This window comes from Botrytis cinerea, chromosome 6 (assembly GCF_000143535.2).
Source record: "Botrytis cinerea B05.10 chromosome 6, complete sequence".
Lineage (NCBI taxonomy): Eukaryota > Fungi > Ascomycota > Leotiomycetes > Helotiales > Sclerotiniaceae > Botrytis > Botrytis cinerea.
The window spans coordinates 1,127,393-1,153,764 of NC_037315.1; the positions used below are offsets into that span (position 1 = coordinate 1,127,393).

Sequence of the window (26,372 nt, forward strand, 5' to 3'; positions counted from 1 at the left end):
CGATCAGTCTGGCCGGCTGCATGATCGAGTCTCAGAAGAATACGAAATCAGAGCATAGCAACCCCGTCCCCCCTAGGTAACGCCATTCCATTTAATTATCCTCCTGTGTATGCATGTATGCATGCATCCATGAAGCTGGCGGGCTGGAGGATCAGATCGTGGAAATGTCCAGAGTACGATGGATGTACTCTGGATGTTGATGCATTTTAAAGATGGGGTGCAGTGTTTTTTTGGGGGGGGGGAGATGTGATGATTCGATTGGTGGTTTTAATCCGTTAAACGCTGTTGTTCATCATGGGCTGGGGTTTGTGATGATATACCTACCTTTTCCTAGGTAGATACTTCCAATGCAGTAATTGAATGACTATTGGGATGTGTGTTTTGTGGAGTTGGCTCTTGCATCTTCTTCTTTGCATTCACTCCCGTTCTCTGCCTAGTAGCATATAGTAATTGAATCCTCTATGAGCCTTTGCGTGTGGGATGTAGATGTACGTACAGAGGAGATGTATGTCGTGTATGCCGTGTATGTAGATAGATATCTGCAAAGTACCTGCAAAGTACCGGGTACACCGTGATCAGATGTGAGGCAGTGAAGAGAGAAAGATGGGAAGATTAGAATGGAGCGAGTAGAGGAGATCTAGACGCCGTCCTTTCTCTCGGAGTGACCGCCACCATCCAGCATATTTTCTCGAAGTTCGATGGTCTTCAACAAAATGCGTGTGTGCGTGCGTGGTTGAGTACGAGTAAACCTTACTATGTCTGTCTGTAACCTTGCTGAGGAGTAGTGGACATGAATCTTTTCTTCTAGACTCTGAACAAGAGAAGGAAAGCAAAGACTAGTATCTCATAGGAATAGCATCGTATCAAGCAACCTTAGCATCAAGCAATGCTCCCTTAGTTTCATCTCTCCACGTTTCTCATTCGATATCAAAGCAAAGCAAAGCAAAGCAAAGCAAACATCACCAAGATCACAAACACACACACCATAAAAATCGCAAACTCCTTGGATGGACATCCTGGGCCTTCGGACATGTTTTTCCTTCACCGATACTTGTCAATCCCATTATTGTTGTGGTATTGGCTGGCACTTGGGTATTAATTAGTTTGCTGGTCTGCTTGGGAACCCGGAAGGAGAGGCTAGAGAGAGGATCTAAGGAAGAGGACCTGGTGCTAGGAAAAGGACCTAGGAGAGGACCTAGGAGAGGACCCTTTAAATCGATAAACCTCCGAGGTGGAAGAAGGGAAGGGAAGGGAATTAGCTCTTTCCTGCATCTTTTTGTTTATTTTTTTCAATCCGTCGAGTGAAGTCCCTCCATCTACCGGCCTCCCCCCAAAAAGAGCGAGCGAGAGAGATGATCGCGCTCTGCCTTCTTCTTCTTCTTCTCCCTCCCCCCACCCCTCCCAAGAATAATCATTAAGGTGATTCCTGGTTCATAAGAAACCAAACTTCCCCAACTTTAGCCCTCCTGGATCATGCCCTTGCCCTTGACCATGAGCATGAACATAGACATGATGACATCCGCATAAGCAAATGTATATATACACACACGAGCCAACCATATGCCAGCCGGCTTCATTCTCGCTTCTTTACGCTACAGACAATTAATTCGACCCTTCAACTTTGGCTTTTGATAACCAGAGAGACTGTACTTCTTATATAGGAAAGGGGAAGAAGATACGAGAAAAGACACCTCCTTCTTCTGTCTACTCCCTTTCTTATCATCCCTCTCTCCCTCTCTCCCTCTCTCCCTCTCTCTCTCTCCCTCTCTCTTCCTCTCCCTCCCTCTCCCCATTCTTCATTCCTCTTTGCGCTGGTATCGCGAAACGTCCCCAAAAACATCACAGTACACATACAATACAATCCAATACAATAAATACAACACAACAATACAACAACACCTTCCACCAGACAATCTTTATTTCCAATTCAACTTGGAATAAAACATCACCCACTCACGGGAGAGAAACACGTCGAGAATCAAGATTATCCAAAAGAAAGCATTTTGTTATTTTTCCTTATCGATTGCGTTGCAGCAAATAAGAAGCCACCCGCGATATTATCTTCCTGCACTTCTTTATCATATATTCACCAACACAGCCGTTCCATGCCGTTATTGGGTCCTCACAAAGGTTGCATATAATCATGGAACCCGTGCCTGAACTCCACTCCCTCGAGGAATTCAGAGCATCTCCAGTACCAAGGTTACGATTACAAGAATCCGCTCTCTACGATAGTCAAACTCCAATAAAGGATCGAGAACAATCTAGCAGACCTCCGAATCTTCGTCGGACTACAGATCCAATACCCCAATCGCCTCTTTCTCCAGGATGGTCATCTCCTGTTACTCCTTCAATCCCTTTTCGTCCTCGAAATACCTCACCATATGCGAGAGGTCATTTTAGATCGAGATCGAACGGCAGTGCTCTTGCCCCTCCAATGTCGCGCGCACAATCACTTCCAGGCGTAAATGGGGCTGGCCATTTACTTATGTCTCCTCAGCGACCCGCGAGTCCTTTGAGTTCACCAGCTAGGATTCGCATACCTAGAAAACCAGCAGACGAAGTGTTCCCAGGCTTTCCGAATCGTGCTCTGATCAATATTAGTGAAGATGGGCAGTCAGCGATAGAGGAAGACCCTCCCAAAATGGCGGATCGAAGTGCCTCTCCAATTTTAGGGATCCCTTCTAATGGTAGTTATACACGAGTACGAAGGCCAGCCTCTCCTTTACGACAGATTGCACCCACAAGTCCTTTCTACAGTGGCACAACACCCACGACACCATCCTCATCGACTTCATCCCCATCATACAATGCAATGAAATTCGGCGAATCTTACCTCACATCCATCAACTCCACTGGCTCACTGTATTATTCGGGTTCATATGCATCTTCATCAGTTCCCTCCACACCTACCTCGACTCGATCCCGCAGCCCAAGTATATCCAGTTTGGAAACAATACCTGATACGCCAGATGCAGAAGAAGCTGCCTTGGAAGCAGAGAGAATTGCTCAGTTGAAAGCTGCAGCAGATGCGGCAGATGGATTTGAAGGTGAAGATGCCAAATCTAGAGGATTAGATAATTCAGGAGGTCGTAACAGAGTTCTGGGAGCGTTTGGCACACGAGACAAGAGAAAACGTTGGAGTGTTTGTGGTGCTGAAAGACGAGGTGATTTGAATCTAGACACTATTTGGGAGGATTGAGATTGTTGAACCACGATACCACGATGACGAATGGTCTATGAAAGGTTTGTTTCATGAGAAGATCATGGACAGAAGAAATCAGTTGTTTATGGGATGCGCTGTTCAGATTACACGGCTTCAGTACAAAATTCCGATTCGTCCCTGCTGTACTCCACAGTCGAATTGTCTAGATCTGCATATCTAGCAAAAATTGGAATACTGAATGTCAATCAGTACTTTCCCTTGCTCATACATTATTGTACGATACCCCTTCAGCATTTTTGAGGGAACGGGTTTATTTCCCAAGGAGCATTATATTCGGAGTTATTGAGGGGTTGGTATGGTAGCATTGCAGAGGTTATTTGATTTTTCCCAAACTGTAAATAGGAATGACGAAAGTGGCATGGATGACTAGGATGAATGTCAATCAGTTAGCTAATATGAAAGGGCGAGATGAATTGGAGCTTGTGAAGTGTATGTGAATTATTTGTTGCTTTCTTTTCTTTTCCTTGCCTTGCTGGGTTCGGTAAATATCTGTGCTCCCTTGCACTTGGATCCCCCTTTCTTATGAGTTGATGATATCCCTCGCCTCGAGGGGAATACTATGAATAATCTACCAAGGAGTAGTTTTGCTGGGAGAAGTGTTTTCTCGATATACTTATAAGATACGGTAATGTCCTTTCAGAAAGTGGAAAGTTAGATGGTAGCTCGAATTCAAAATTACAGTCTTTCCCCTTCATCTCACGTCGTTCGTTTCTTCACACTCTTTCTTGGTTGTATTAATCACTTGATTGATAGCCCTTTGCCACTTCTCACATCAATCGACTCTTATACTCATTGGCTTGCTAGTTGGCCAGTTTTTTTCATCTCGAGTTACCTCGCAAAAACCATGCAACTCCTCACTGTCGTTGGCGCTATCGCCGTCTTGTCTAATGTCGTTTCAGCAGTTCCTCAACCGAGCGAAAGAATTGTGTGTAAATTCGCTTTCCTGATCTCCTTTTCTTCTTCCCCTTTCAGATTAAGACATACGCAGGTGTACTAAAGAATCCTCAGGAACAAGTTCAAGAAAAACGATGGGGTTGGCCGTGGAGTTCTGATTCGGGAAAGGGTGGACATGGACATGGGCATGAACATGGAGGTGATGATGATGACAATGATGACGACGACGATGATGATGATTCGAATACGTCAATTGGATCACTTTTGCCATTTACACATCCACATCTGGTAGCTGAAGAGACGGGAAGTGGTACTACGGTTTCTGGTACTTTACTTTCGACATCGGTACTCTCAAGTTCTTCCATTATTGGCGCTTCGGCCACAAATGCCTTGATTTCGGGGAGTGGGGGTCTCTCAACTACAGTCTCGATTACTATTTCTACAGTCACAAATCCAATCCTCTCAGCTAACCCCATCACAATCGAAACCTCAACATCCACATCCACATCCACACCCCTCTCCCCCACCCTTTCCGCAACCCTCATCATCAATAACACATCCCTCACACTCTGCCCCGCCCTCCCCACCAGCATCATAACCATAACCGAAAGCCGCACTAGCACACAATGGATAACTGTTATCGAGAGCGGGTCTGGGACTTCCACTCCCTTGCCCTCTACAATCCCCATATCGACGAGTTGGACCACGCTTTTGTCTTCGGGCTTGCCTTCGGGAGGCTTGAATGGTGGGGGTAATTCGACGGGGATTTGGACCCTGACGCCCGTGCAGACTTCGAGTAAGGAGATTGCTAGTTTGGTGACTTCTTCTTCTTCTTCTTCTTCTTTCTCTTCTTTCTCTCCTTCCTCTGCGGTGGAAACGGGTGGGTCGACTAGTGTAAGTGCTGGGTCTTCTGCATCGGGCAATTCGTCATCGTGGGTTTTGTCATCGTGGGTTTCGTCGACATTGAGATCAACAACTTCGACTCCAGCGACTTCAACTCGGGAATCTACTTCGACTACTCTTCTCTTTTCTACAACTACTATTCCGTATCCTTCATCCTCGTCCTCGTTCCCGTCCTCCATTCTCAGCTCCACATTCACTTCCACTTCTATCTCCCTACCCCTCTCATCATCATCCTCCCTCTCATCCTCCTCCCTCTCATCCTCCTCCCTCTCATCCTCCTCCCTCTCCATCCCCGCCCTCCCTATCTCAACCGGCACTACCGATCTGCACCCCAGCACCACCATCGCCTTCACCACAACCGTAACCACCATCCAAGCCAGCGGAACCCCCAATCCCGCAGCCGTGCATTGCGGTCTGCATGGCTTACCGGTGGGAGACTATTTCTTGGCCGAGTTTGTGGAGGATAAGGCGGGCGTGGCGGTTACGTTGCAGGGATGTTGGGAATTTTGTGATGTGAGTTTTGTTTGATTTTGATTTTTTTGGTCTTGTGCTTAGTTTCTTTTGGGGGAGGAGGGGGGTTAATATCGCTTTGTTTTGTTTCATTTCTCTCTTCTCTTCTCCTCTCCATTTCATTTCATTTCATCTCACCTGTTTTTCCTTAATTCTCTCCATATTCTTATAAATGAACAACAAGAAAAAAAACTAACCCCCCCTCCCCCTCACAATAGGGCGTCTACGGAATCGACAAAGGCTGCGTCTCCTACTCCTTCTATCCGGAGCCGGGCACGGGCGCTCCCAGATGCGATCTTTTTGGCGGAAGCGTGGCGCAGAGCTTGGATAGCATTATTCCGAGTGTACCGAATGTGTGGTTTGATTTGGCGTGTGGGGATCCGAGTTTGAGGGGATGAGTGTTAGGGGGGGATGCATTGGAGTGGAGTGAGGAGGAATAAGAGCGTGTGAAGTGAAGAGGTCTAGTCTAATACGAGAAGCAGATAAGAAGGAAATGGCAACTTCCGAGAGAAAAGGAAAAAGAAAAGGGAAGAGCAGAGGAGTAATACACAGCGAGCGAGCGAATCAACATGAAGAAAGTGCAGGGGGGAAGAAATAGTAATAATGTCTAGTGCAACCATATTTTTTCTTTCTTGTTTCTTCATTAGATTGATTTTTTTTTTTTGGTTAGAATCTAGAATTCAGGGAGAGGAGTATACCTATTTATCTATACAAACTTGCATCTCAATCTATTTCTGAATACTTCACCTTGACAAGTTTTATAATGCTTGCTCAGTTAGCCCCATAAAATCTTCTTCTTCTACTACTAGCAGTAGTGATATCGTTCGATTTCTCGCTTGCTGTGATTAAGTTCTTGGTTAGTAGTAGTAAGTGAGTTGATGTCGGAAGCTACGGGGGAAAATTCAAGATAAAGATATGAATATAAATACTTGTCTACTTACCTACATTTTAATATCCAATAATCGAAAAAAAAAAAGTATAATTCTAGAAAATAATTAAGTACACAAAAGTGGATACCGAAAAATAATCTATATACAATGTATGTGTATGTATATATATATATGTATCACATAGATTCATCAACCGAGAAGAGAAGAAATGAGAAGAAGAAACATCCATCCATATATCACTCTCAACTCAGCCAGCGCAAAGACAATCTGAATAAAGAAAAATGAAACACAACTCAAGTTCGCAACGAAGATCACACGTCTAGATGATATCCCATCTCCCTAATCTTAAACAGAAGAAGAAACATGCTAATGCATTTACTAGAAGCCAGATCGATGCCCTGAGAAATCATCACGCGATCGAGGATTGAATCTTGAAACTTGTAATAGGTTTGTATAAGTATGTGTGGGCTGATCAGAATTTGGTTTGTGATAAGAGAGAGAGAGAGAGAGAGACGACGACGGGCGTGGTTTTTACTGTGTATAGTGGTATTGTTATTTCGTTTGCGAGCTGCTATCTATTTTGTTCTTTCGCGGGAAATAGAGAATGTGTGATCGCAGTATCTGGTGTTGTTGTTTGTGGTAAATTTTTCTTGCTACTAAATATGTAGATACTTTTCTTCTAGATGATGGGGAAAAGCTGCGGATGAACTATGTTGTCAAATATATGTATATGTATGTGTATATGTTAATGTCATGAAAACCTTTGTACCGCGTGACTAGAATACTTTACTTTTCCACTAATACCATTGGGGTAGGAGCTTCCTTCTCGGTATCATGTGGTATCTTATCGTATCTCTTGACCTGCTTGTCTAATCATGGTAGAGCATCTCATTTTCTATCAAAATATATATTGCAAGACTCGCGAAACCCTGGTTTACAATCCGAGCCCTTCATAAACAAAAGCGAAGGTGATGACACAACGAGATAGGTAGATCGATATCTTAACGACTGAATTTCATGTTCTTCTGTGCAATAATATCGTTAGCGCTAGCTACCACTTCTGGATTATAGCCGCGTAGAACATCTGACGTCATGATGACTACTTTCCATTTCTCTTTGATAGCTTATTAACTTGTTCATTTATATCTCTCTCGCCTCTGTGTATTCCAATATTCTATGTCAGACCTTGTATCTATCGAATAATCAACGTGATAAACTCCCTCCTATTGCGAAGCAAATGTTACACTTTATATAGATTCCATATAGATGCACTAGACATCTTGTTTCTTGACTTGTAATATCTATCATGAGACTATTTTTTTTTTAGATAGCTCTTTCGTTGTTTAGATGAACATAGTCTTCAATTCATTTTGTCTTAACCAGAAAACAATACCAAAGTAAATGAATATAAAATAATAACTTATTGTAAGCGAATCTATCTTTTGTAAGTTTGAATACGATCATATAATCAAATGTCGTTTGAGGTTCCAGAGTAGAAACTAGACTTCCAGTTCATACCATCAGGCTTCACGACAATGTATGAGCTCTGGAGTCTGAATAAATACTTTCTTATATACGAATCAATATTATTCAGTAGTATAGAATTTCGACTTACAAAGCACTATGATCAATAATGAGATATCTCGCACTAAATCGATTCATTCGACTGCTAAACAAGATATTCCTCGCCGTGAACATATCCAGCATATCAAACACGCTTTAATTTCTTTCATCAGGATTCAAAATTCCCTAGCCATCTAATAAATCATTCAGTTTATCTCTTCTCTCTTACTCAAACAACAAGCAAAATCAAAATACTCAAATAACTCTCAAATCGGATTTTTGGATTAAAAAAAACCCCCCATCTACCTACTAAACATCCGCATTAGACCACTAGTATAGAAGGTCATCACTACGAATATAAACCACAACTCGAATTCTCGGATACCAAACCTACTACTCCCAAAAACACACGAACAAACGAGCAACAAAGCCAATCAAGATGATTTCTATGAGTCGTACATCAAGAACTCTCTACATCAACACCGTTGTAGGCATCGCAGTCTTCCTGATTCTCGCAGCGGCCAGCTTCGGTCTTTGGGCTCTGGTGAACTTTTTCCAAATGCTCTTACGCATTTGGATCGAAATGTGAGGCATAACTTTCTAACAAGTTATTCGGGGGGGGTAATCTGCCAGGACTAGCTAGGACTAGCTAGGACTAGTGGGAGGGATATGATATTAGCGGGTTATCATATCTTTAGGCACATGGGAGAGTAGCGCTGTCAGTGGGGGGATACAACGCACTTGCAACTTAGTTAGATGGCGCGAATGTAAGTTATGGGCGGAAAACTGGCAGAGGGACATGGCTATGCATTTGGGGAGTTCAATGCGAAAAGGCTGTCTTGCCCAGGTAGAGACTATTAAATACACCTACAAGACTCAGAAACAATGACACAATGAAGGGTCTACTTAACCGATTTCAAGGTGCAATGAGAAGGCTCGTTATTCCTATATCAAGAAATGAACCTAAGACATCAGTGGCCTAAATTCGCACCTCGCAAATCTACCAAGGTTTGATCAGTATATCATTATTCTAAAGCTATTTTAACATGAGTAAATAAATATGCAGCGAGAGAACTACAGCCGCTGACAATGCTATTAATCGTTTCAGTGATGCCGCCGAGTACCGCTTTATCTTTCCTCCGCCGCTTAATCGCACCCAATGGCCTTTTTTCTGATCCCGCGCACGCAGAGAAATATTATATTTTACTCTTTTCCAAATATGGCCGAACGTGCTATATTTAACATGTTTTTCGAACTCTTAGTTCCCGTGTACACATCTGCTCAGTAGTACATTGACTGTTATCTCGCGATACTACATTTTACTCATATTCTTCACAACCTCGATGCCACGGTAGGCTCATATAGACAGAATCAACCAAGTACTAGCGTGTGTCATTCAGATTGACGTATTGAATCAATGCTGTGTCCGTGCAGACCATATTCCTATGCAATTCCTTCTTCCAGCAAAGTCAGGGCGTCCGCTTCTGTATCTTGACGTGTCGTATTCCTGTGCGTCGTTAAATTCGATCACAATCCCCAAGATGGTGGAAATCTCACTGGCTCGGAAGGAGAAACATCTGCAGGAGTAGATTGGGAGAGGTCGGTTGTGTTCACTTCTGTTGATCGACCGAAAAATGCAAAGTGAACAGATCCCCGGTCGTTGAAAGGCACTGGCAGTCCAAATTCATCTAATTCGAAACCTATCTTTTGCGATTCTTTGTGCCTTGCTCCAAGTTCCCAGAATTGTTGGATCATCTGAGCGACAATTGCACTATTCCACATCCCTTCTCGTCGCGGACATCGTAACAAGAGTTCCATTGCCGTTTCTCGAATGGAAACAGTAGGACAATGGATACAGACGTAATAAAGCGGCCCCACAACGCCAAAATCACTGCTGAAAGTAAGCGACGGTCTTCCATTCATCATATCCTGTTCCGCAGCTACAATTAGCGATCTTGACAAGTCGATAATAATTTGAAAGTCGTCCAAATAATTCAAGAAGCTGTCAGTGTCCACCATTTCAATCAAAACCGACATATCACTGATGTCAGGAAACATGCCAGCCATGATTTTCACCGTCGTGTGATGTATTTTCATGAGCGCGGCACCTTGCAGTTCCCTGCTGGTGAGATCCTCGCTTTTGGATAACATAAATTTTTCAAATGCAAGGTTCCAAAGAAATAACTGGGATGTGTATTTTTCAAACGCAGCGAGGCTTTCTGTGGGTTGTAAAATGATAGGTATAGCGCGACTATATTTTCAAATTAGCATATGTTTGGTAAAGGGATTAGTATCGAAGCTTCAACTTGGAAGGAGACAGTTTGCTTACTCTAACATATAGAATGTCCTAAATAAACCATCTGTGGCTTGATCTAAAGCATTCCGAGCGTCTTCTATACTTTTAAACTCTTCGGGAATTACAATATCTTTTCCAGAGATATCTATCAACTTTTCAACAAAGCTCATCTTATCATGCAAGCTTTTCGTCTCAACGTAAATGATAGACTGCAATGACAGTCTTCTGAAAAGAGGAGTAATTTTCTCCTCGATGATATGATTCCCCGTAGACAACTTCCTCATGTCCCGCAAAATTCCAAGCCCGCTTTGAAGATGGACCATTGCTGATTCATAATGGCCCCGCAGGCTATCAAAGCAGACAAACAGTATGCAGGACATGAGCGCCGTGAGCGGTTCCTCCTTCCCTTGTGATAAAGACCTCCGCAGTGCTCCTATGGCTTTCGAGTACTGATTTAATGCCAATTGGGCTCTTTGGTTCTCCAATGATGGGGCGGAGTGCAGCCTCTTCTGTGAGAAGTCTTCATGCAGGGCTCCTAGTGCTACCACGGCGTGCCGTAAAGAAGGCTTTTGTGTAGAAGCAGCCAGTACAAGGTTTCCCCAAAATGAAGAATCATAGTATCCAGATAACTCCGCTGCTGTATTCCGAAGAAAAAAGTCGAAGCCTCTTTTTTCCTCAGCGTTCCCGGGTACGTGGACGGAGATTCGTTGAATGAGGTTTATACAGTCCTTGAAAGCTTGGCTGGATATCACAATATCGCTACTATACCCATCGCACTTTCGTCCGGTCGTTGAACACCGGTAACAGCTCGGTTTGGCCTCGTCGCACTTGATTCTCCTGGTTCTGAAAGCTGTGTAAGTTGGTGTCCTGCCTACGAGAGGGCAATTCAATCTTACTTGCAAGTTCCGCATCCTGTTTTAACCTTTGGACCGGATCGTCGCGTGCGTTTCTGAATTAGATCTCTCGTCATCTCGCTGATTGAAATGATTTCATTCGAACTGCAGTAAGTCGCCAACCTGCCGAACGACTTCGAATCTCATCTCTAATCTCCATGCTCGAAATTCGGCGCAGCAACTGGTTATTTAGGGCGCATGAAGGCACAAGGAAGTGTCCCCAGAACGTTGAATACAAGCCTGGTCCGTGCAGAATCCACTAAGGCTGTCTTATCAGACTCAGATAACTTCACTACTCATTCCTTGAAGAAGTACCTCTTGACAAACTTAAACCCTTCCAGCCAAAGGGAAATTTAACTTTATGGAAGAGAGAGATAAATATAAATTGACCCCGGGAAAAGTTTTGACGTAAAAATAATATTGGTTGAATTCCTGAATTGGAAGGGAAAATCACCAAGAAATCAGGCATTCAAAAGCTCATTAGCATCCCCACCAAGCGAGGAGTCCTGTTTCAGCCGTCTAAGAGATACGAGCAGACGAATCAGAATAGATCAACGTGATGGCATAAGCAGATGAGTAAGCATGGATACATGTTCAAGACTACAAGAGGATTTTCCAATGCGAAGTAGACACTGCAATAGGAAGCCATTTTCTGAAATCTTACGGACTTGAATACTCGCGAGTAATCATGGATTCACTCGCTGATACCTATAAAGGCTCACAATATCCGAATGCTCACTGCTGTTTTGGAACACGAAACACACACTCAGCTCAGCACCTGTCACCTAAGTTCTGACATACTTTACACAAGAATACAGCCCTATAATCTCCAACCGAAAAGCTTAATAGTAACATTTTCAAGCCATATGTAGGCTGAGATGTCCTCAACTTATTGTGGATGTTTTGCTGACTCGTTTGACAGCCGCAATACAAAATATTGGTCTGTGCCTGTTACCGTGATCTATTCGACCATTGACTACTATACATCATGACCTTGAACATGACGAACAGGATGCTTGATCATGTCCTGCGAGTGCTGCAGCTTATATTTGCCATCATAGTTATGGGAAGTGACGGCTACGGTGCGTAGAATTCATGCATCACACTCTGTAGATGCACTGTCAAGTCTGACCACGTCGCTTAGCTATTCATGTATTTCGCGGCCACACTGTCCACGAACACTTCGACTTCGGTAGCTTCTACGATTACTACGGCGTCCCTAATGCATGGGGCTTTCTGATGTTCTGCGCTGGCTGGACGGTTCTAACTGTCATCTATCACACCATTGCCAGAATCAGATTCCCGGATGGTGCGTTGATTGGTTACATTAATGTTGTCGTTGAGACTGTGGCTGTTCTCTCATGGCTCGCTGGTTTCATTGCTGTAGCTGTTCAAATTTCAACCGACACCTGTTCGACTGGAAAAAACTCATGTAAGATCCTCATCGTGGCGACAGTCTTTGGGGCGCTCGAATGGCTACTATTCATGATTACCGCAGCCTTGACTGCCATTCCCATCTCCAAAAAGTTTCCCAAGCCAAAGGCATCTACGACTGGGTCCGACACAGCTATCTGATCAGCTCTACATGTTATCCGGGGATCTCAGAGCCAATTGTCGCATTACAAAAAGTCTCACCATCGTCCTTCAAGAAAAGATATGTTTTTGGAATAGTTGTGCTTGCACTGGATGTTCCAAACAATTTTGAAAGAGGAAAAAGAGCTGGACCTTGAAACCTCTGCTTTTGATCGTAACATGATCCAAGTATCGAGTAATCTATTCCACAAATATTCAATTCTGTTACATGATGTAATAGATTCACTCTGCTAAGACGATCCTTCTACTCGGATTAATCTCAGCCCACGATGGAAATGTTGACTGCGCTTTATCGAAAGGCTAGCTGAACCCAATTTCTCCCTGCGAAGGTTTTTTTGTAGAGTTGAAAGGTGCTTTATCAATATAGAGTAATAATAATATTCCATAAAAATGATTGTGTGTAGTTTTGAAATATTGAAATCTGTTGAAAAAGCGGGGGCGAGGGGTTGAATGTGGCACGGACCATGAAGTCATTCTGGGCCGTGTGTGTAGTATCACGTGAAACAGAAATCGCCGAAACGTGATCATGCGTGTCAGAAATCCAATTAGTTATAAGATGTGCAGCGATGAAAAGTCCCCAAAAGTTGTAGACATCGGGAGAGCAATGTGATGGGTAGAACTAACACCAGCTATTGAGAGTATCACTAAGTCGGCAATACATTCGTTGGCTGGATTATCTTCAAATCGTGAGATCCCGAGTTGACAAGCTGAAACCCCCAGGTTTCTATGCGTGCAAGCTACACACTTGTAAAGATGTCAACTCGAACGAAAACTGTATGTGTGATTGGTGAGTGCACCTATTATCCGAGGGTTTCATGGCTAACATTCATGGATTAGGCGCTGGTCCCTCGGGGCTCGTAGCAGCCAAAACACTCACTCACGATCATCCAAAAGGCACCTTTGACGTAACGGTCTTTGAGCAGTCACAGAGAATAGGTGGATTATGGCCTACATCTCGTGATGACAATGGTCTATTGAATCCAGATATGTGTACGAACCAAAGTCGTCATACAGTCAGCTTTAGTGACTTAGCATGGTCTACTCCATCGCCTGCTTTCCCGAAAGCATGGCAGGTTGGGAAGTACCTCGAAGACTATATCAAAATGTATCCTGGATATTTGATCAAGACGGGTGTCAAAGTAACCAAGGTTGAACCACCACCCAACTGGCAAACTGCTTCAGCTCCGTCAGGGAAATGGAATGTGCATGTTCAAGATACTGAGTCTACCGAATCCCTACAGGTTCACGAATTCGACCAAGTGATTGTGGCCACTGGTTTCTTTGGAAAGCCTAAGATACCTGATAATCTTGCAAATTTTCCAGCTCCAGTCTGGCACAGTTCCAAACTTCGTGATGTCAACAGTGCGTTGACCGACAATGGAAGACTCTCTTCACCTAAGGGCAAGAACATTGTGATTGTTGGAGGACAAATGTCTGGCATTGAAACTGCTGCAGCAGTGGCTTTGCAGGTATCCTCTTCCGTGAACTCAACACAACGCCCGATTCCAAATGCAAAAGAATACAAGATCTACAATGTGATTCAACAGCCATTTTGGGCGATGACTCTGACATTACCAAATAACCCGAACATTGATGGTGTAAACCCCGAGGCTGAAAAGGTAACTAACAGATACCTAATAATTGAAAATCATTTCTGCTAACGTCTGCTCCAGATACCAAATCCAGCACCAACATTTTTACCCCTCGATCTGGTCATGTACAATCTTGGATGGAAACCTTCTGGGCCCCTCAAAAACTCATCTGGTCATATATCACCAGAGATGGCAAATATAACTAACGAATTCTTAAGCAAGTATCTGGGAACCGACCAGAGCGGAGTAGGTACAGATCATCTAGCGATAGTAGGGGATGTTCGCTCTGCACCACCACTACTTACAGTTAGCGACAATTACGTTGAGTTTGTCCGATCCGGAGATATAAAAACAATCCGAGGAAAGGTCATCGGTGCAGCACTCAATCAATCGAATTCAATCACTATCGAAGAGAACGGAACTCAACAGGTAATTAATGATGTTGCAGCGGTAATTTTGGCAACTGGTTTTGATGCATCTCCATCACTCGATTTTCTGCCCAAAGAAATCCTCCAAGATCTCTCGTTTGATAAATCAAGCAGCAAATTTCCACTAGCCCTGAATGTGCACTCTACAGTCAATGCAAAGATTTCCTCTCTCGGCTTTGTGGGGTTTTACCGAAGTCCCTACTGGGGCGTCATGGAAATGCAAGCTCGATTCTTAGGAAAACTCTGGTCAGGCGATGCACATGCACAGAAAGCCTTAGAACTAGACAATACCCTCGATGAACTTCTTCGGCTACGCACTGATCCTCTAATCGCTCAATTCCCAATGGGTGATTATGCATATCTAATGGAATCATTTGCCTCAGCCGTCGGGATCAAGCGGCAAGAATCCACAGACGACCCAGAAGCACGTACAGGAATCGTGCTTCCATCTCGTTATGTTTATTCGCACGCAAGCTCTTCTCAGAAAGAACAAGCAGCACTCGCTCTCTCTGCTGTCTCTTCCACGTTCAATTCCTCCACACGCGGAACCTTTGTCTCCAAGGCTATATTCCGTTCACTCCAAGGAACATGGAGACTTTCCCGCTCTCTAAAAAGTTCTCTCTCCACCTTCCCCTCCGGGACCTTTACCGGGACCGCAAAATTTCTCCCTCGCTTCCCCACCGCCCCATCTTTCGATTCAGAATACTTGTATATCGAAGAAGGAGACTTCGTAACGGATACAGGGATGACATTCAAAGCTAGTAGAAGATACGTGTATCGATATAGAGAGGATACCGATACGCTTAGTCTTTGGTTTGTCAAGACTGATGATAATCTGGGAGTGGATTACTTGTTTCACGAGATGGAGATCCTAATTCCTGAAGTTCAAGATAAGACGAATGGACAGGGAAAGATTATGGGATGGAGAGCAAAGTCAAGTCATCTTTGTATTGCTGATACTTATGATGTGGAATATGAGTTTAGATTCAAAGGCGTCAACGTAGAGGAGTGGAAACAGGAATACAGTGTCAAAGGGCCAAATAAGGATTACAGGATCAAAAATGAGTACAGGCGGTAGATTCAGATGATTGTAGAGGTACTGTGGATGATTGTGGAGATTCTATAGGCAAATTAAAATGTAGACGATCACAACGTCCTCGAAGTTTTTGAATTCAGTGCGTGCAAATCTTGCGTCGCCATCGCCACAAATCTCCAACTTATTCCTTTTTCCAGTACCGCCATAATACACTTGTGGTTCAATGTAGGGTACATAGGTAGGTTCATCTACATATTGAGTCATATTCTGACTGTTGCTGGGAGGCTATCGACTATTCATAAAATCAGCGGTTACCGGCAACAAACAATTTTCACCATCATCTTTTGTAGTTCATCAAACTAGTGTCATTAGTGAAAGTAAAAACCGACCGCGTCAAAAGAGACCCAATTGCAACTTGACATGTTGTTTGGTTGCCTCTTCTAACTTCTAGCTCTCAACTAATTGTGATGCGGTATCTGATGGCCAGACTATGTTGCCATCACATGTACTATTTTCCAATATTCTAGGTGGGATTGAAAACTCTGCTCTTTCTTCGAAAATTCCACAGCGACATCGTGTGAAATCAAATTGGACATCGCGACATCTCTGATAAGAACGATCCATTTTTCTCGCACGCAGGTCTCAAACAACTCATACACCTGGGACATGTGCACAGGGACGAAATTTCCATAGCAACTATGCTACCCTACTATCAGCATCAATGGGAAGGTGCTTTCGAAATTTATGGTACAGATCCATTCTCAATGCTACTCGCGCCATCGATGACATCTTTGAAGATGGCGATTCGCATGTCACCCATCCAAAAATCTGCCGAAAATCATATCCTTCTCCAACAACATGGGCATCAAGCTTTATCTCGCCAAGGCCCCATCATATTGCATCCGCAACGTATTCTTTCGGATGCAAAAACTTACAAAGTCACATGCAAATGTATCGTTTCCACCAACTGTTATTGCTCCCACATCACGGGCTCCTTGTTCGGGCCGGTAAAACCAAGGTCGAAGATACAGTGTGGAGATAAAAGGAGAACTATATGCCGTGCATGCGTCCATGGAGATTTACCGGGCAGCGTCTGGAACCTGATTGTGTGTGCAAATACGATCGGCATATGTTGTGTTTGTAAGCTGGGCAAACATACTCGTGTTGGTGATCATGCAGGGTTCCCCAGCTTCCAATTTGGTTCAAGCATATCGGTGATGAAGACGGTCTTGGTAAACTGGTGGTGCTATAGGCTAATTTGCCAGCGCGTATCATTCTTTGTCGTTGGGAAATGTTTGTACCACGGGACTTTCTTTTCTTCATTTCACGTATATGATTCTTCCTGATTGACTGGAGAGTTCGAATCAATTCCATATCAAAGTTTTGATATCATGTTACTATCCGGAGAAGGGAAGCAGTCTTTCCACCGGGAAATACAATAGGATCAACACAAGGGGGCCAAGCTGACTGATACTTCATTCTTCGGATGTTTCCAGGAGATTGACCGGATCAGTGACTCTATGTGGCAAGTCCTGTACCTCGATCTAATCTTTTCTTTTATCTAAAGTTCTTGATACATAAATGCATGGCTCAACAGCACTAGCAATATCTCCGACGCTTTTATCTCTTGTAGATACATACAGTCTGCATGCATATGTGCATATTTTGATAAACCTCAAACTCCAACTGCTTATTTCGTTCCCGCCTTTATCATCTACGTTCGTAACAGTTCGTCATTGCTCCTCGAAACATTCTCCGTGTTCCCGTCTGAGGCTGTAAAAATGCAGGTGTCCGATTGGAATACTTCCATGGAGTATTATATCAGCCCAATTTCTACCAGGGTGTCAGACGACGCCAACTCCCGGATTGCTTGTTGATGAATTCAGCCCATGTGCCATGTTTATTAATTAATGCTTTATATCACTTAATATATTCACTGACTTCGCTGTGTTCACTGGGACAACTCTCTCCGGTTCTACGATTCTACGTACCCCGCATGGTGAGTTTAAATTTACAATACCTGCCCAAGTTCGACACAGTTTCTTCGAAGATCCTTCAACATACCACAATACACAAGACTGCAACACGATATCAAAAATGTCGAGACTATTCAATTCCGTACTCCTTACTTCTCTCCTCCTCTCCGTCGTTCATGCGGCTGCAGTAATTACTGGCGCAGGAGGCTTTCTAAGTAAATGCGATGCATCTACCTTCCAATTTTTCGACGACATCGAATTAGGTCCTGCTCCTCAATTTACCTTTAAAGTAACACCTGTCCTTTCTGGCCTCTGTCCTGATTCTTCGGGTAAAATGTCGAATTCTACTTTGAATTTGAATACATGTCTTGGAAACAGTGACGCGCACCTTGTCGTAAGTCCTCCACTCCTCATGTTATTTAGATTATCATACTGATATCGAGAAAATAGTGGCAGAGAAAGTATGCAACCTCACAACTCCAACCCTTTCCAGCTTGTTCTAACATATCAACTACGTAGTGGCATGTTCCAAAACTCCTGCGGCTGCTCACTCCAAATACCAAACCTCTGCTGTGGTTGCGGCAAAGCAAACGGCGGCACCGTTCCAAGCGGTGTCTGCGTTGATCTGAGTATGTTCCGTCCTGCTTCTCTTCTAACATCTTATATCTTTTTTCTAATACATATAACAGATAATGGAATCGCAACTTCCGGTGGAAAACTGAACTGCGATAACCTTCCCGGAAATTAAGAACTCAAAGATCAAATCACCCAGCTGAAAAAAAAAAATTGTTCATGGAGGAATAGCATAGTGTTGCGTCTAAGTATGGGGTTATGACAATGGATGATTTAGGTTTCCTGGTATGGGGTTTCGGCGTGGAAAGGGGTGGGGATGTTGGAATGGGAAATTCTAGTACACACATATTTTGCAACGCACAATTTACAACTGAATAGAATGGATCCAGTGCGCGCATTTGCAGTTGTGATTTCGAGTCTCTCATTTCAAACTAGGTGCCTACCAATTGTTACCTAGTTGTTTACTCCTGCTACTTGATGAAGTCGATATGATTAGTTAGTACTGAATTCTATACATGCATCATTGTCTAATATATTGGAACAGTAGAAGGCTAGTTGAGGCTTTTGAGAAGATATAGATTCACTTTGTTGAAGCTTATTGCTCATAAACAATGGGGGCGATTCAGTACGGATTGGCTTGGAGACTCGGGCTATAGCTATGCGGGGTAAGAGTGCTATGCCATGATGATGTCATGAAGAATTGAATTATCGGTCGGCGTCGATGCGGGATGTAATTTTAGATCTTTCATAAGACAACATGTTTACATCCTCGGTAGTAGTGTGTTAAACAAACACTGGGAGGCCACATGTGCTGTGCCCTCACGGAGACTGGATAGAACAAAACTCGATTCTGAGTAAACTGTATAATGTTATAATGCTCAAAGAGCTGGTATATTCAATTAGTCTAAGGATATATACATAAGTTCATGTATATGAAACACTCTCCCTCTTTACTCTTTTGCCACTTTAAAATCCCCTTCCTGGTCTTCTCGCCGCTGGTCTTCTTACAGCTCCCTTTGTGGCGACTTTCTTAACTACCGGTCCGCTTCCATCTGTGATCGCCATCGGTTTTCTCGCCAATTTGTTATTCTCTGCCTCAACTCTTTTTTCTTCTCTTAACTTATCCTCGGCCATCTTCACCTCGATCTCCATCTTTCTATTGAACTCCGTTTCAGTGACCCTCTTCTCCCTCGCACTATAACCCTTCTCTTTCACACTAAAGAAAACGCCACCTAAATCTGCTAGCCAATGTGGATCGACCTTCGTAACAGTAGACATATATTCTTTTGATGTAAGAATCAATTCATGATAAACAACATAATCAGGCAGATCTCCATGTCCGTAAAGTGCGGATGTAGGATGTAATTGTACTGTTACCGAAGTGCGCAAATTAACGTATTCGCCTATTCCCTTAACCTTGGCAGCCTGGTGGTAATAACCCGAACAGATACATTCGCGTATAATGTCCCAATCGGCGCCGCATGAAATCATATTCATACGTTGCATTTTCATAATATCCAACAATTGATCTCTGATCTCTTTAGCCCGGCGAAGAGATTTCGGATGGAGAAAATGACGGGTACACCAAGCATCCGAATGGCCATTGGACTTCCATTGTAAGTAGACGTTCAAGTAAGTCAAATGATCTGATTCTGGAACAAAGAACTTTTCGCGTGCGCTATCAGACTCTTCCTGGCGTTCCTTTGGACGATAGAAAACGCTAGGGACTGAGAGCATGGAAACTATTGTAAGCATTTCTTCAGTACAGCCGTATTTTTCAGACGTGATGAGTAACTTGGCGAGAGGGGGGTCCATAGGAAAGGCCGTCATTTTCCTCCCTATGTCCGTCAATTCCCCAATATTGTCAAGTGCCCCGAGTGCCCAAAGATCAAATAATGAAGTGGTGATAGTGTCTTGGGGTGGAGGGTCCATGAAATCAAAGTCAAGCAAGTCTTTCACCCCTAAAGACTTCAATAATAGAACAGTATTGCTGAGATTTGTGCGTTGAATTTCAGGAATCGTTTGAATGTAAAGCTCATCCTTGAAAGCGGCTTCAGTGAAGAGATGGAAAGCTTTTCCTGGACCAGTACGCCCAGCACGACCAGCACGCTGAGATGCATTCGCTTGTGAAATTGGCGTGATTTGTAAAGTATCCATTCCCATACGCGGGTTGTACACCTTTAATTTCGAGTATCCAGCATCCACAACATACATGATGCCATCGACAGTCAAACTAGTCTCTGCGATATTGGTAGCTACGATGACTTTTCTGACACCAGGCGCAGCTCTGTCGAAGATCTTGGCTTGTAAATCCGCAGGCATTTGACTGTAAATTGGTAGGATGCTAAGCTTTGGTGGATCATTGAGAGCATTGAGGCGTTCCTGGATAAGCTCACAAGTGCACTCAATATCTTCTTGTCCAGTCATAAACACCAAAATATCACCTGCGCCTTGAGATACATGTATAGCCAATACTTGCTGAACTGCCTGATCGACATAGTCTTCAACGGGTGAGCGATGATACATAATATCGACTGGAAAGGTACGTCCGGGAATGAAAAACTCCGGGGCTCCACCATAGAAATCAGAGAATCGTTTCGAGTTCATCGTTGCAGATGTGACTATTAGCTTGACATCTCTACGACGTGCAAGAACCTTTTTCATCAAACCCATGAGAACGTCCGTATTGAGTGCCCGCTCGTGAGCTTCATCCATGATGATGCAGGAATAACGATCAAGATCTGGCTCATTTAAAGATTCTCTCAATAGGACACCATCTGTCATATACTTTATTACTGTTTCCTTGCTCGTACAATCCTCGAATCGAATAGCGTAACCAACAGTCCCCCCCAGTGGACATTCCATCTCCTCGCTGACACGCTTCGCTACAGACATAGCTGCTACTCTTCGAGGTTGCGTACATCCTATCAGACCCGTTTTTCCATAACCTTCTTCGTAAAGAAATTGGGTGAGTTGGGTCGTTTTACCGGATCCAGTCTCGCCAACACAAATTACTACCTGATTATCTCGAATGACCCTTAGCAAATCCTCTCGTACGGCAAATGCGGGAAGATATTCTCTCTGCTCCCTCAAAGATTTGCTTTGACTGAAGTTGCTAGCGCCGTCGTTCTTCTTCATATGCTGGGCAAATTTACTGGACCCCTGTGTTTCCTCGCCCATCATTGGAGCTGCACTGTCGCCTTCCTCTTCTTTGATACCCATGAGATTTCCAAGCGCCGTACCAGCCATATTCGTTGCTTCTTGGGCCTGCTTTTGCCTCTCTTTCTGCTGTCGTCTCTCCTTCACCACTTTACTTCCCTTGCGACTAAAAACTGCCATGTCGCTCTGGAAATCACGTACAGCCGGCACAGGCTCCAATTGCTTCGAGAAAACAGTTCTTCCATCTAAGAATGGAGGTTTGAGATCATGTACAAGTAAATGCACTCTGGTGGCTTCCTCGTCATCCTCAAAGTCATCCTCAAAGCGTCTACGTTGTGCAACACCAGAGGCGAGCAATCGACCCGTCTCCCATGCATCGACATCTCTCTCTTTTTGAGCTGCGCGCGCGCTTTGGCGCTTCACAATCTTCTTCTCGATCAAAGGTGCTTCTCGTTGGGAATCCGCCCAAGGGTTGTCGTAAGAGCCGAATGGGTTGTGCGATTCATCTCCATCATCTGCGTACCAATCTCTATCTAGAGCTTTCGAGTCCTCTTCATCAACAAATGGCTCCGGTTTGATGTCAGCAAATGGCTTTGGCTTCGGCTTGGGATCCAGCTTGCGTCGCTTCGGCCGCGCTCCTTCGTATTCGTGGTCTTCCATTTTAGGTGGATGAATGTAATGGCAAATGATTGTTGGATCAAATTTCGGTGTAACAGGGAAGTAAACAAATAAGTGATAACAGAAATGATAAGTGGTTATCTTCACGTGATATATGAAGCTAGCAAATACACTGACGTTCTTCAATGGGCCGGTTGCCAATCAAACAGCCTTCAAACTTTTCCATGGGCTTTGTATCTTTATTTTGGATTTGGGAGCCATAGAGTAGTCTTGCAGCTGGAGGAAAACTTGAACGTTGAGGTTGAATACACTCGTGTACTCTCAATGAGTATTATGAGAAGGGCCTATGACGCTAGTGGGTTCAAGCGGCCGCAACAATCAAGATAACGCTAAGATAAAAAATAAAAAAGTTGATCAAATGGAACAATTTATTTTTTATATCCCCGCTCCAGTCAATTTGTGAGCTTTTTTGCCATTCCGATATAATATCATAACATCATGTCTATGATCACAGCAACCGCATGGGTGCCTCGGGGCTTTGCAGCACCGTTCCCAACAAAATATAACTTTGATGAAGAAGAATTTCAGCGAATTGCGGATCTTGCGAAGTTACAATTGGATGATGCGAACGATGATTTGGAAGAAGCGCAAAATGAAGCAGATAATGGCGCAGATCCAGATGCTATGGTAGATGATGAAGGTTCAGATGGCGAAGAAGCTCCTAAAGGAGTGAAATCAACAGCGTTCGTCTAGTGCTCACAATTCACGTTACTTCGCTGACTTTTACACAGTGATGAGGATGACGATTTGAAAGAATACGATCTGGATCATTACGATGATGAGGTCGAAGAAGACAAGAGTGGTGGTGAGGGGATGGCTATGTTTGGAAATGTCAAATCACTTGCATATCACGAATCGAATGAGGAAGATCCATATATCACAATGGCAGGAAATGCAGAGGATGAGGATGAGGACAGGGAAGAACTTCAAATATTGGCAACAGATAATATGCTGCTGGCGGCAAAGATAGAGGATGAAATCGCACATCTTGAAGTATATGTTTACGAAGATGGAGCTGATAACCTTTACGTACATCACGATATTATGCTACCGGCAATACCTCTATGTGTGGAATGGCTCGATTTGCCTGTTGGGAAGCCAAGTGTGGACAAGGACTCAAGGGCAAATTTCGTTGCTGTTGGAACCTTCGACCCGGATATTGAGATTTGGGATTTAGATACAGTCGATTGCATGTATCCTAATGCTATTCTGGGGCAGGCTGGACAAAACAAAGGTGGAGATGAAGGGGCTAAGAAAAAGAAGAAGAACAAGAAGTCGAAGAAGGCCAATGACGAATTTCACGTGGATGCAGTTCTTTCATTAGCTGCCAATAGACATCACCGAAACTTATTGGCATCCTCATCTGCGGATAAGACAGTCAAACTCTGGGATTTACACACCACCACATGTGCCAAGTCATACACACATCACACAGACAAAGTATGTTCGTTAGCATGGCATCCAAAGGAATCTACTGTTCTTCTGAGCGGTAGTTATGATAGAACAGTGGTGGCTGCAGATATGAGAGCGCCAGATGCAAAAGCACCTCGATGGGGAGTCGAAAGTGACGTCGAAAATGTCCGATGGGATCCTCACGACTCAAACTACTTCTACGTCTCCACGGAGAGTGGTGTCATTCACTTCCACGATATCCGAAAAGCTCCAGCAAACCCTAGTGCCACTAAGCCAGTATGGATGCTCCAAGCACATGACGATTCCGTTTCATCCTTCGATATAAACCCTACCATTCCAGGATTCTTGGCTACTGGATCAGGAGATAAGCAAGTCAAACTCTGGAACATACAGCCCACCGGACCTACAATGGTTGTATCACGAGACTTGGATGTTGGAAAGGTTTTCTCAACCACCTTTGCACCAGATGAAGAAGTCAGTTTCCGACTCGCGGTAGCAGGTAGCAAAGGACTCGTGCAAGTCTGGGATTGCAGTACCAACCCTGGTGTACGACGTGCATTTGCGGATAGAGTGGCACCCGTTGAAGGAGAAATTAAGGAAAGATTAGTGGGCGTACAAAATGATAGCGAGTCGGAAGATGATGATGAAGAGCTTTCAGAGGCCGAGGGAGGTGAAGTTGATTCTATGGATGAAGACGATTAATTAAGCACATGATGTCTTTTTTATTCAGACGTAAAACCAAAATTCAAATACCAAATTCAAAATAATAATCACTTTCGGCAATCTTTTCATATATATGAAGTTGCAATCTATTTGACTCGGCAATGCAGATCCCTCCGCTCCCCCATGGTTCATCCGGAATTTTACACATGAATGTTAATTTGGGATGAAGATCCAAGTACTTTCGGATTTGGACACTTGGCTGGGAAAGAGACGAACCGCAATTTCCAGGATGTTTTCATGACATATGCCTTGTCGGACTTGTCTTGCATTCATCTCATCTCATCTCATTTTACTTCATCAATGTAAGGCGAGGAGAGTGAAAACCAGGGAATATTAATAATAAATTTAGATAGAGCATGATTTTGGGGTGGCATTTTTACATTTTTTTTATAGCTTGCTTGCTGGGGATTTGGGTTGAGGGTGGTGGGTGTAAGGGAATGAATTGGAATGAAGGGGGCTTCTGTGTGTGTTTTTATGCTGTGGAGAGGAGAGGAAATGGAGATGGGGAGTGATAGAGAAGTGCAGAGGAGAACGAATGGTGGAATGGGAGAATTTCTAGGTAGGTACTTAGGGGTTCATGATGGATTGCATGATGGGTAATTCATGGATGAGGGAGATAGATGTGCATGATGAAATGATAATGGATGGATGGACAGGATAGGGTATCGTATATGAAATGAACGAATACAGCTCGCACAACATATGCGGTACGCAATGGTCAGACCTGGATAGGTAGGTAGGTAGGTAGGTAGGTAGGTAGGTATGGACAGCATACGGTCAAGTCAGTAATAAGTAAGTTGTACGTAAGATGCAAACCCGAAGCAACACAGGGCACACCATACCGTAAGTAAGAAAGAAACCTCTCATCATCCAGATAGATAACATCGGACTAATGCAGCCGCGCGCGCATTTTCACGTAACGGGAGGGTTTGTACGTGTGTGTAGTTTGTTGGATATACTAACTAGTATGAGATGAGATGAGACGATATGAAGTGAAGTGAAGTAAAGTGAAGTAAAGCAAAGTGTGATATTCGGATCCGGAGTCAGATTCAAGTGGGAAGGTAGAGGAGAGACAGATGGAGGAGGTGTTGGAGTGCTCGAAACGGTTTTAGAATGGGATGGGGGGTGGAGATCGAGAATGGGATGAACCACCGGAGGTGAGCAATGATTTGAGTTTTGAGTTTCTTGAAATGTTGGCGCAGAGAAAAGAAAGAAAGAAATAGCGAGACTAAACCAAACGCAAGCGATACGTACGCGTTGCGTCAAGAGCGTTTAAAAGTGTCAAGAATTTATTTATGGTTTTTTTTTCCTTCTTCTTCTTGTTATATGTGTGTATGTATGTGTACGTAACTTGAGAGAGAGAGAGAGAGGATAGTTAGGTGAGTAGTTAGGTGGTGAAAAGGGGGGTGGACTACCTACCCGCGTATCTAGTCTGTATGAGACTACGAGTGAACTCTATGTATCAGTGAAGGAAGTGCGTATCGTGTGGGATAAGAGAAATAATCGAGCATCGATGGGTTCTAGATGTGAAGAGATGATGTTTTTCCCGACGATCGGATCTACAAGAGACGAAAACGAAAAAAGAAAAGAAAAATGGAATTCTGGAGTCGCTTTGCTAGCTGGGAGGCATGACGGAGTAGAGAGTTGATTGTTTAGGGTGTGCGTGGAGATGGGATCCGGTGTGTAGTACCTATGGCACGGTACAGTACAGTACAGTCAGGATATGCAATGGAGTGATGATATATACAGGCTGGATGGAGTTATACAGACTAGATGAATGAATGAATGAACAGCGTTATTATAATTAACAAGACTTTTACTTAGTAATTGGTAAACGGGTAACTCAGTGTAACAAATGTGAATGACGAGGCTTTGCATGTCTTGTCTATCTATTTGCGTCTAGATTTGTCGTGGTGTTAGACTAGAAGATAGCATAGGTTGGAGGATTCTGTTTGAGTTTGGCCGCTGTAGTCATCATCATGTGCGAAAGGGCACCGACCGGCAGTCCTTGTTAGTTATCGTAGTA

The 26,372-nt window shown here is 43.7% G+C and overlaps 7 protein-coding genes across 8 annotated transcripts; 5 read left to right on the forward strand and 2 right to left on the reverse strand.

Moving 5' to 3' along the window:
• Nucleotides 1-1,405: 1,405 nt before the first annotated feature.
• BCIN_06g03230 (hypothetical protein) lies at nucleotides 1,406-3,652 on the forward strand. The gene has a single exon (XM_024693446.1). It carries the CDS (start codon nucleotides 2,144-2,146, stop codon nucleotides 3,200-3,202), a length of 1,059 nt encoding a protein of 352 aa, XP_024549232.1. The 5' UTR covers nucleotides 1,406-2,143; the 3' UTR covers nucleotides 3,203-3,652.
• A 5,261-nt stretch (nucleotides 3,653-8,913) lies between these two features.
• BCIN_06g03240 (hypothetical protein) lies at nucleotides 8,914-11,630 on the reverse strand. 2 transcript variants are annotated; one of them, XM_024693448.1, is made up of 4 exons: nucleotides 11,179-11,630; nucleotides 10,316-11,125; nucleotides 9,544-10,237; nucleotides 8,914-9,493 (listed from the first exon to the last, which is right to left on the reverse strand). In XM_024693448.1, the coding sequence occupies exons 1-4, from the start codon at nucleotides 11,250-11,252 to the stop codon at nucleotides 9,401-9,403; spliced, it is 1,671 nt and encodes a 556-aa protein (XP_024549234.1). In that variant the 5' UTR covers nucleotides 11,253-11,630; the 3' UTR covers nucleotides 8,914-9,400. The 2 variants fall into 2 exon arrangements, with proteins under 2 accessions (XP_024549234.1, XP_024549233.1); XM_024693447.1 differs by having other exon boundaries at nucleotides 8,914-10,237.
• Nucleotides 11,631-11,809: 179 nt separating this feature from the next.
• Nucleotides 11,810-13,153, forward strand: BCIN_06g03250 (hypothetical protein). The gene is made up of 3 exons (XM_024693449.1): nucleotides 11,810-12,043; nucleotides 12,098-12,257; nucleotides 12,320-13,153. Exons 2-3 carry the CDS (start codon nucleotides 12,164-12,166, stop codon nucleotides 12,748-12,750), a joined length of 525 nt encoding a protein of 174 aa, XP_024549235.1. The 5' UTR covers nucleotides 11,810-12,043; nucleotides 12,098-12,163; the 3' UTR covers nucleotides 12,751-13,153.
• Nucleotides 13,154-13,328: 175 nt separating this feature from the next.
• On the forward strand, nucleotides 13,329-16,161 carry BCIN_06g03260 (hypothetical protein). Its single transcript, XM_024693450.1, has 3 exons — nucleotides 13,329-13,555; nucleotides 13,606-14,387; nucleotides 14,442-16,161. The coding sequence occupies exons 1-3, from the start codon at nucleotides 13,495-13,497 to the stop codon at nucleotides 15,864-15,866; spliced, it is 2,268 nt and encodes a 755-aa protein (XP_024549236.1). The 5' UTR covers nucleotides 13,329-13,494; the 3' UTR covers nucleotides 15,867-16,161.
• Nucleotides 16,162-17,593: 1,432 nt separating this feature from the next.
• On the forward strand, nucleotides 17,594-18,916 carry BCIN_06g03270 (hypothetical protein). The gene is made up of 4 exons (XM_024693451.1): nucleotides 17,594-18,194; nucleotides 18,251-18,261; nucleotides 18,320-18,429; nucleotides 18,490-18,916. Exons 1-4 carry the CDS (start codon nucleotides 17,922-17,924, stop codon nucleotides 18,546-18,548), a joined length of 453 nt encoding a protein of 150 aa, XP_024549237.1. The 5' UTR covers nucleotides 17,594-17,921; the 3' UTR covers nucleotides 18,549-18,916.
• Nucleotides 18,917-19,202: 286 nt separating this feature from the next.
• Nucleotides 19,203-22,409, reverse strand: Bcprp22. The gene has a single exon (XM_001556151.2). It carries the CDS (start codon nucleotides 22,190-22,192, stop codon nucleotides 19,340-19,342), a length of 2,853 nt encoding a protein of 950 aa, XP_001556201.1. The 5' UTR covers nucleotides 22,193-22,409; the 3' UTR covers nucleotides 19,203-19,339.
• Nucleotides 22,410-22,570: 161 nt separating this feature from the next.
• On the forward strand, nucleotides 22,571-24,447 carry Bcpwp1. Its single transcript, XM_001556150.2, has 2 exons — nucleotides 22,571-22,893; nucleotides 22,942-24,447. The coding sequence occupies exons 1-2, from the start codon at nucleotides 22,649-22,651 to the stop codon at nucleotides 24,323-24,325; spliced, it is 1,629 nt and encodes a 542-aa protein (XP_001556200.1). The 5' UTR covers nucleotides 22,571-22,648; the 3' UTR covers nucleotides 24,326-24,447.
• The last annotated feature ends 1,925 nt before the right edge of the window (nucleotides 24,448-26,372 follow it).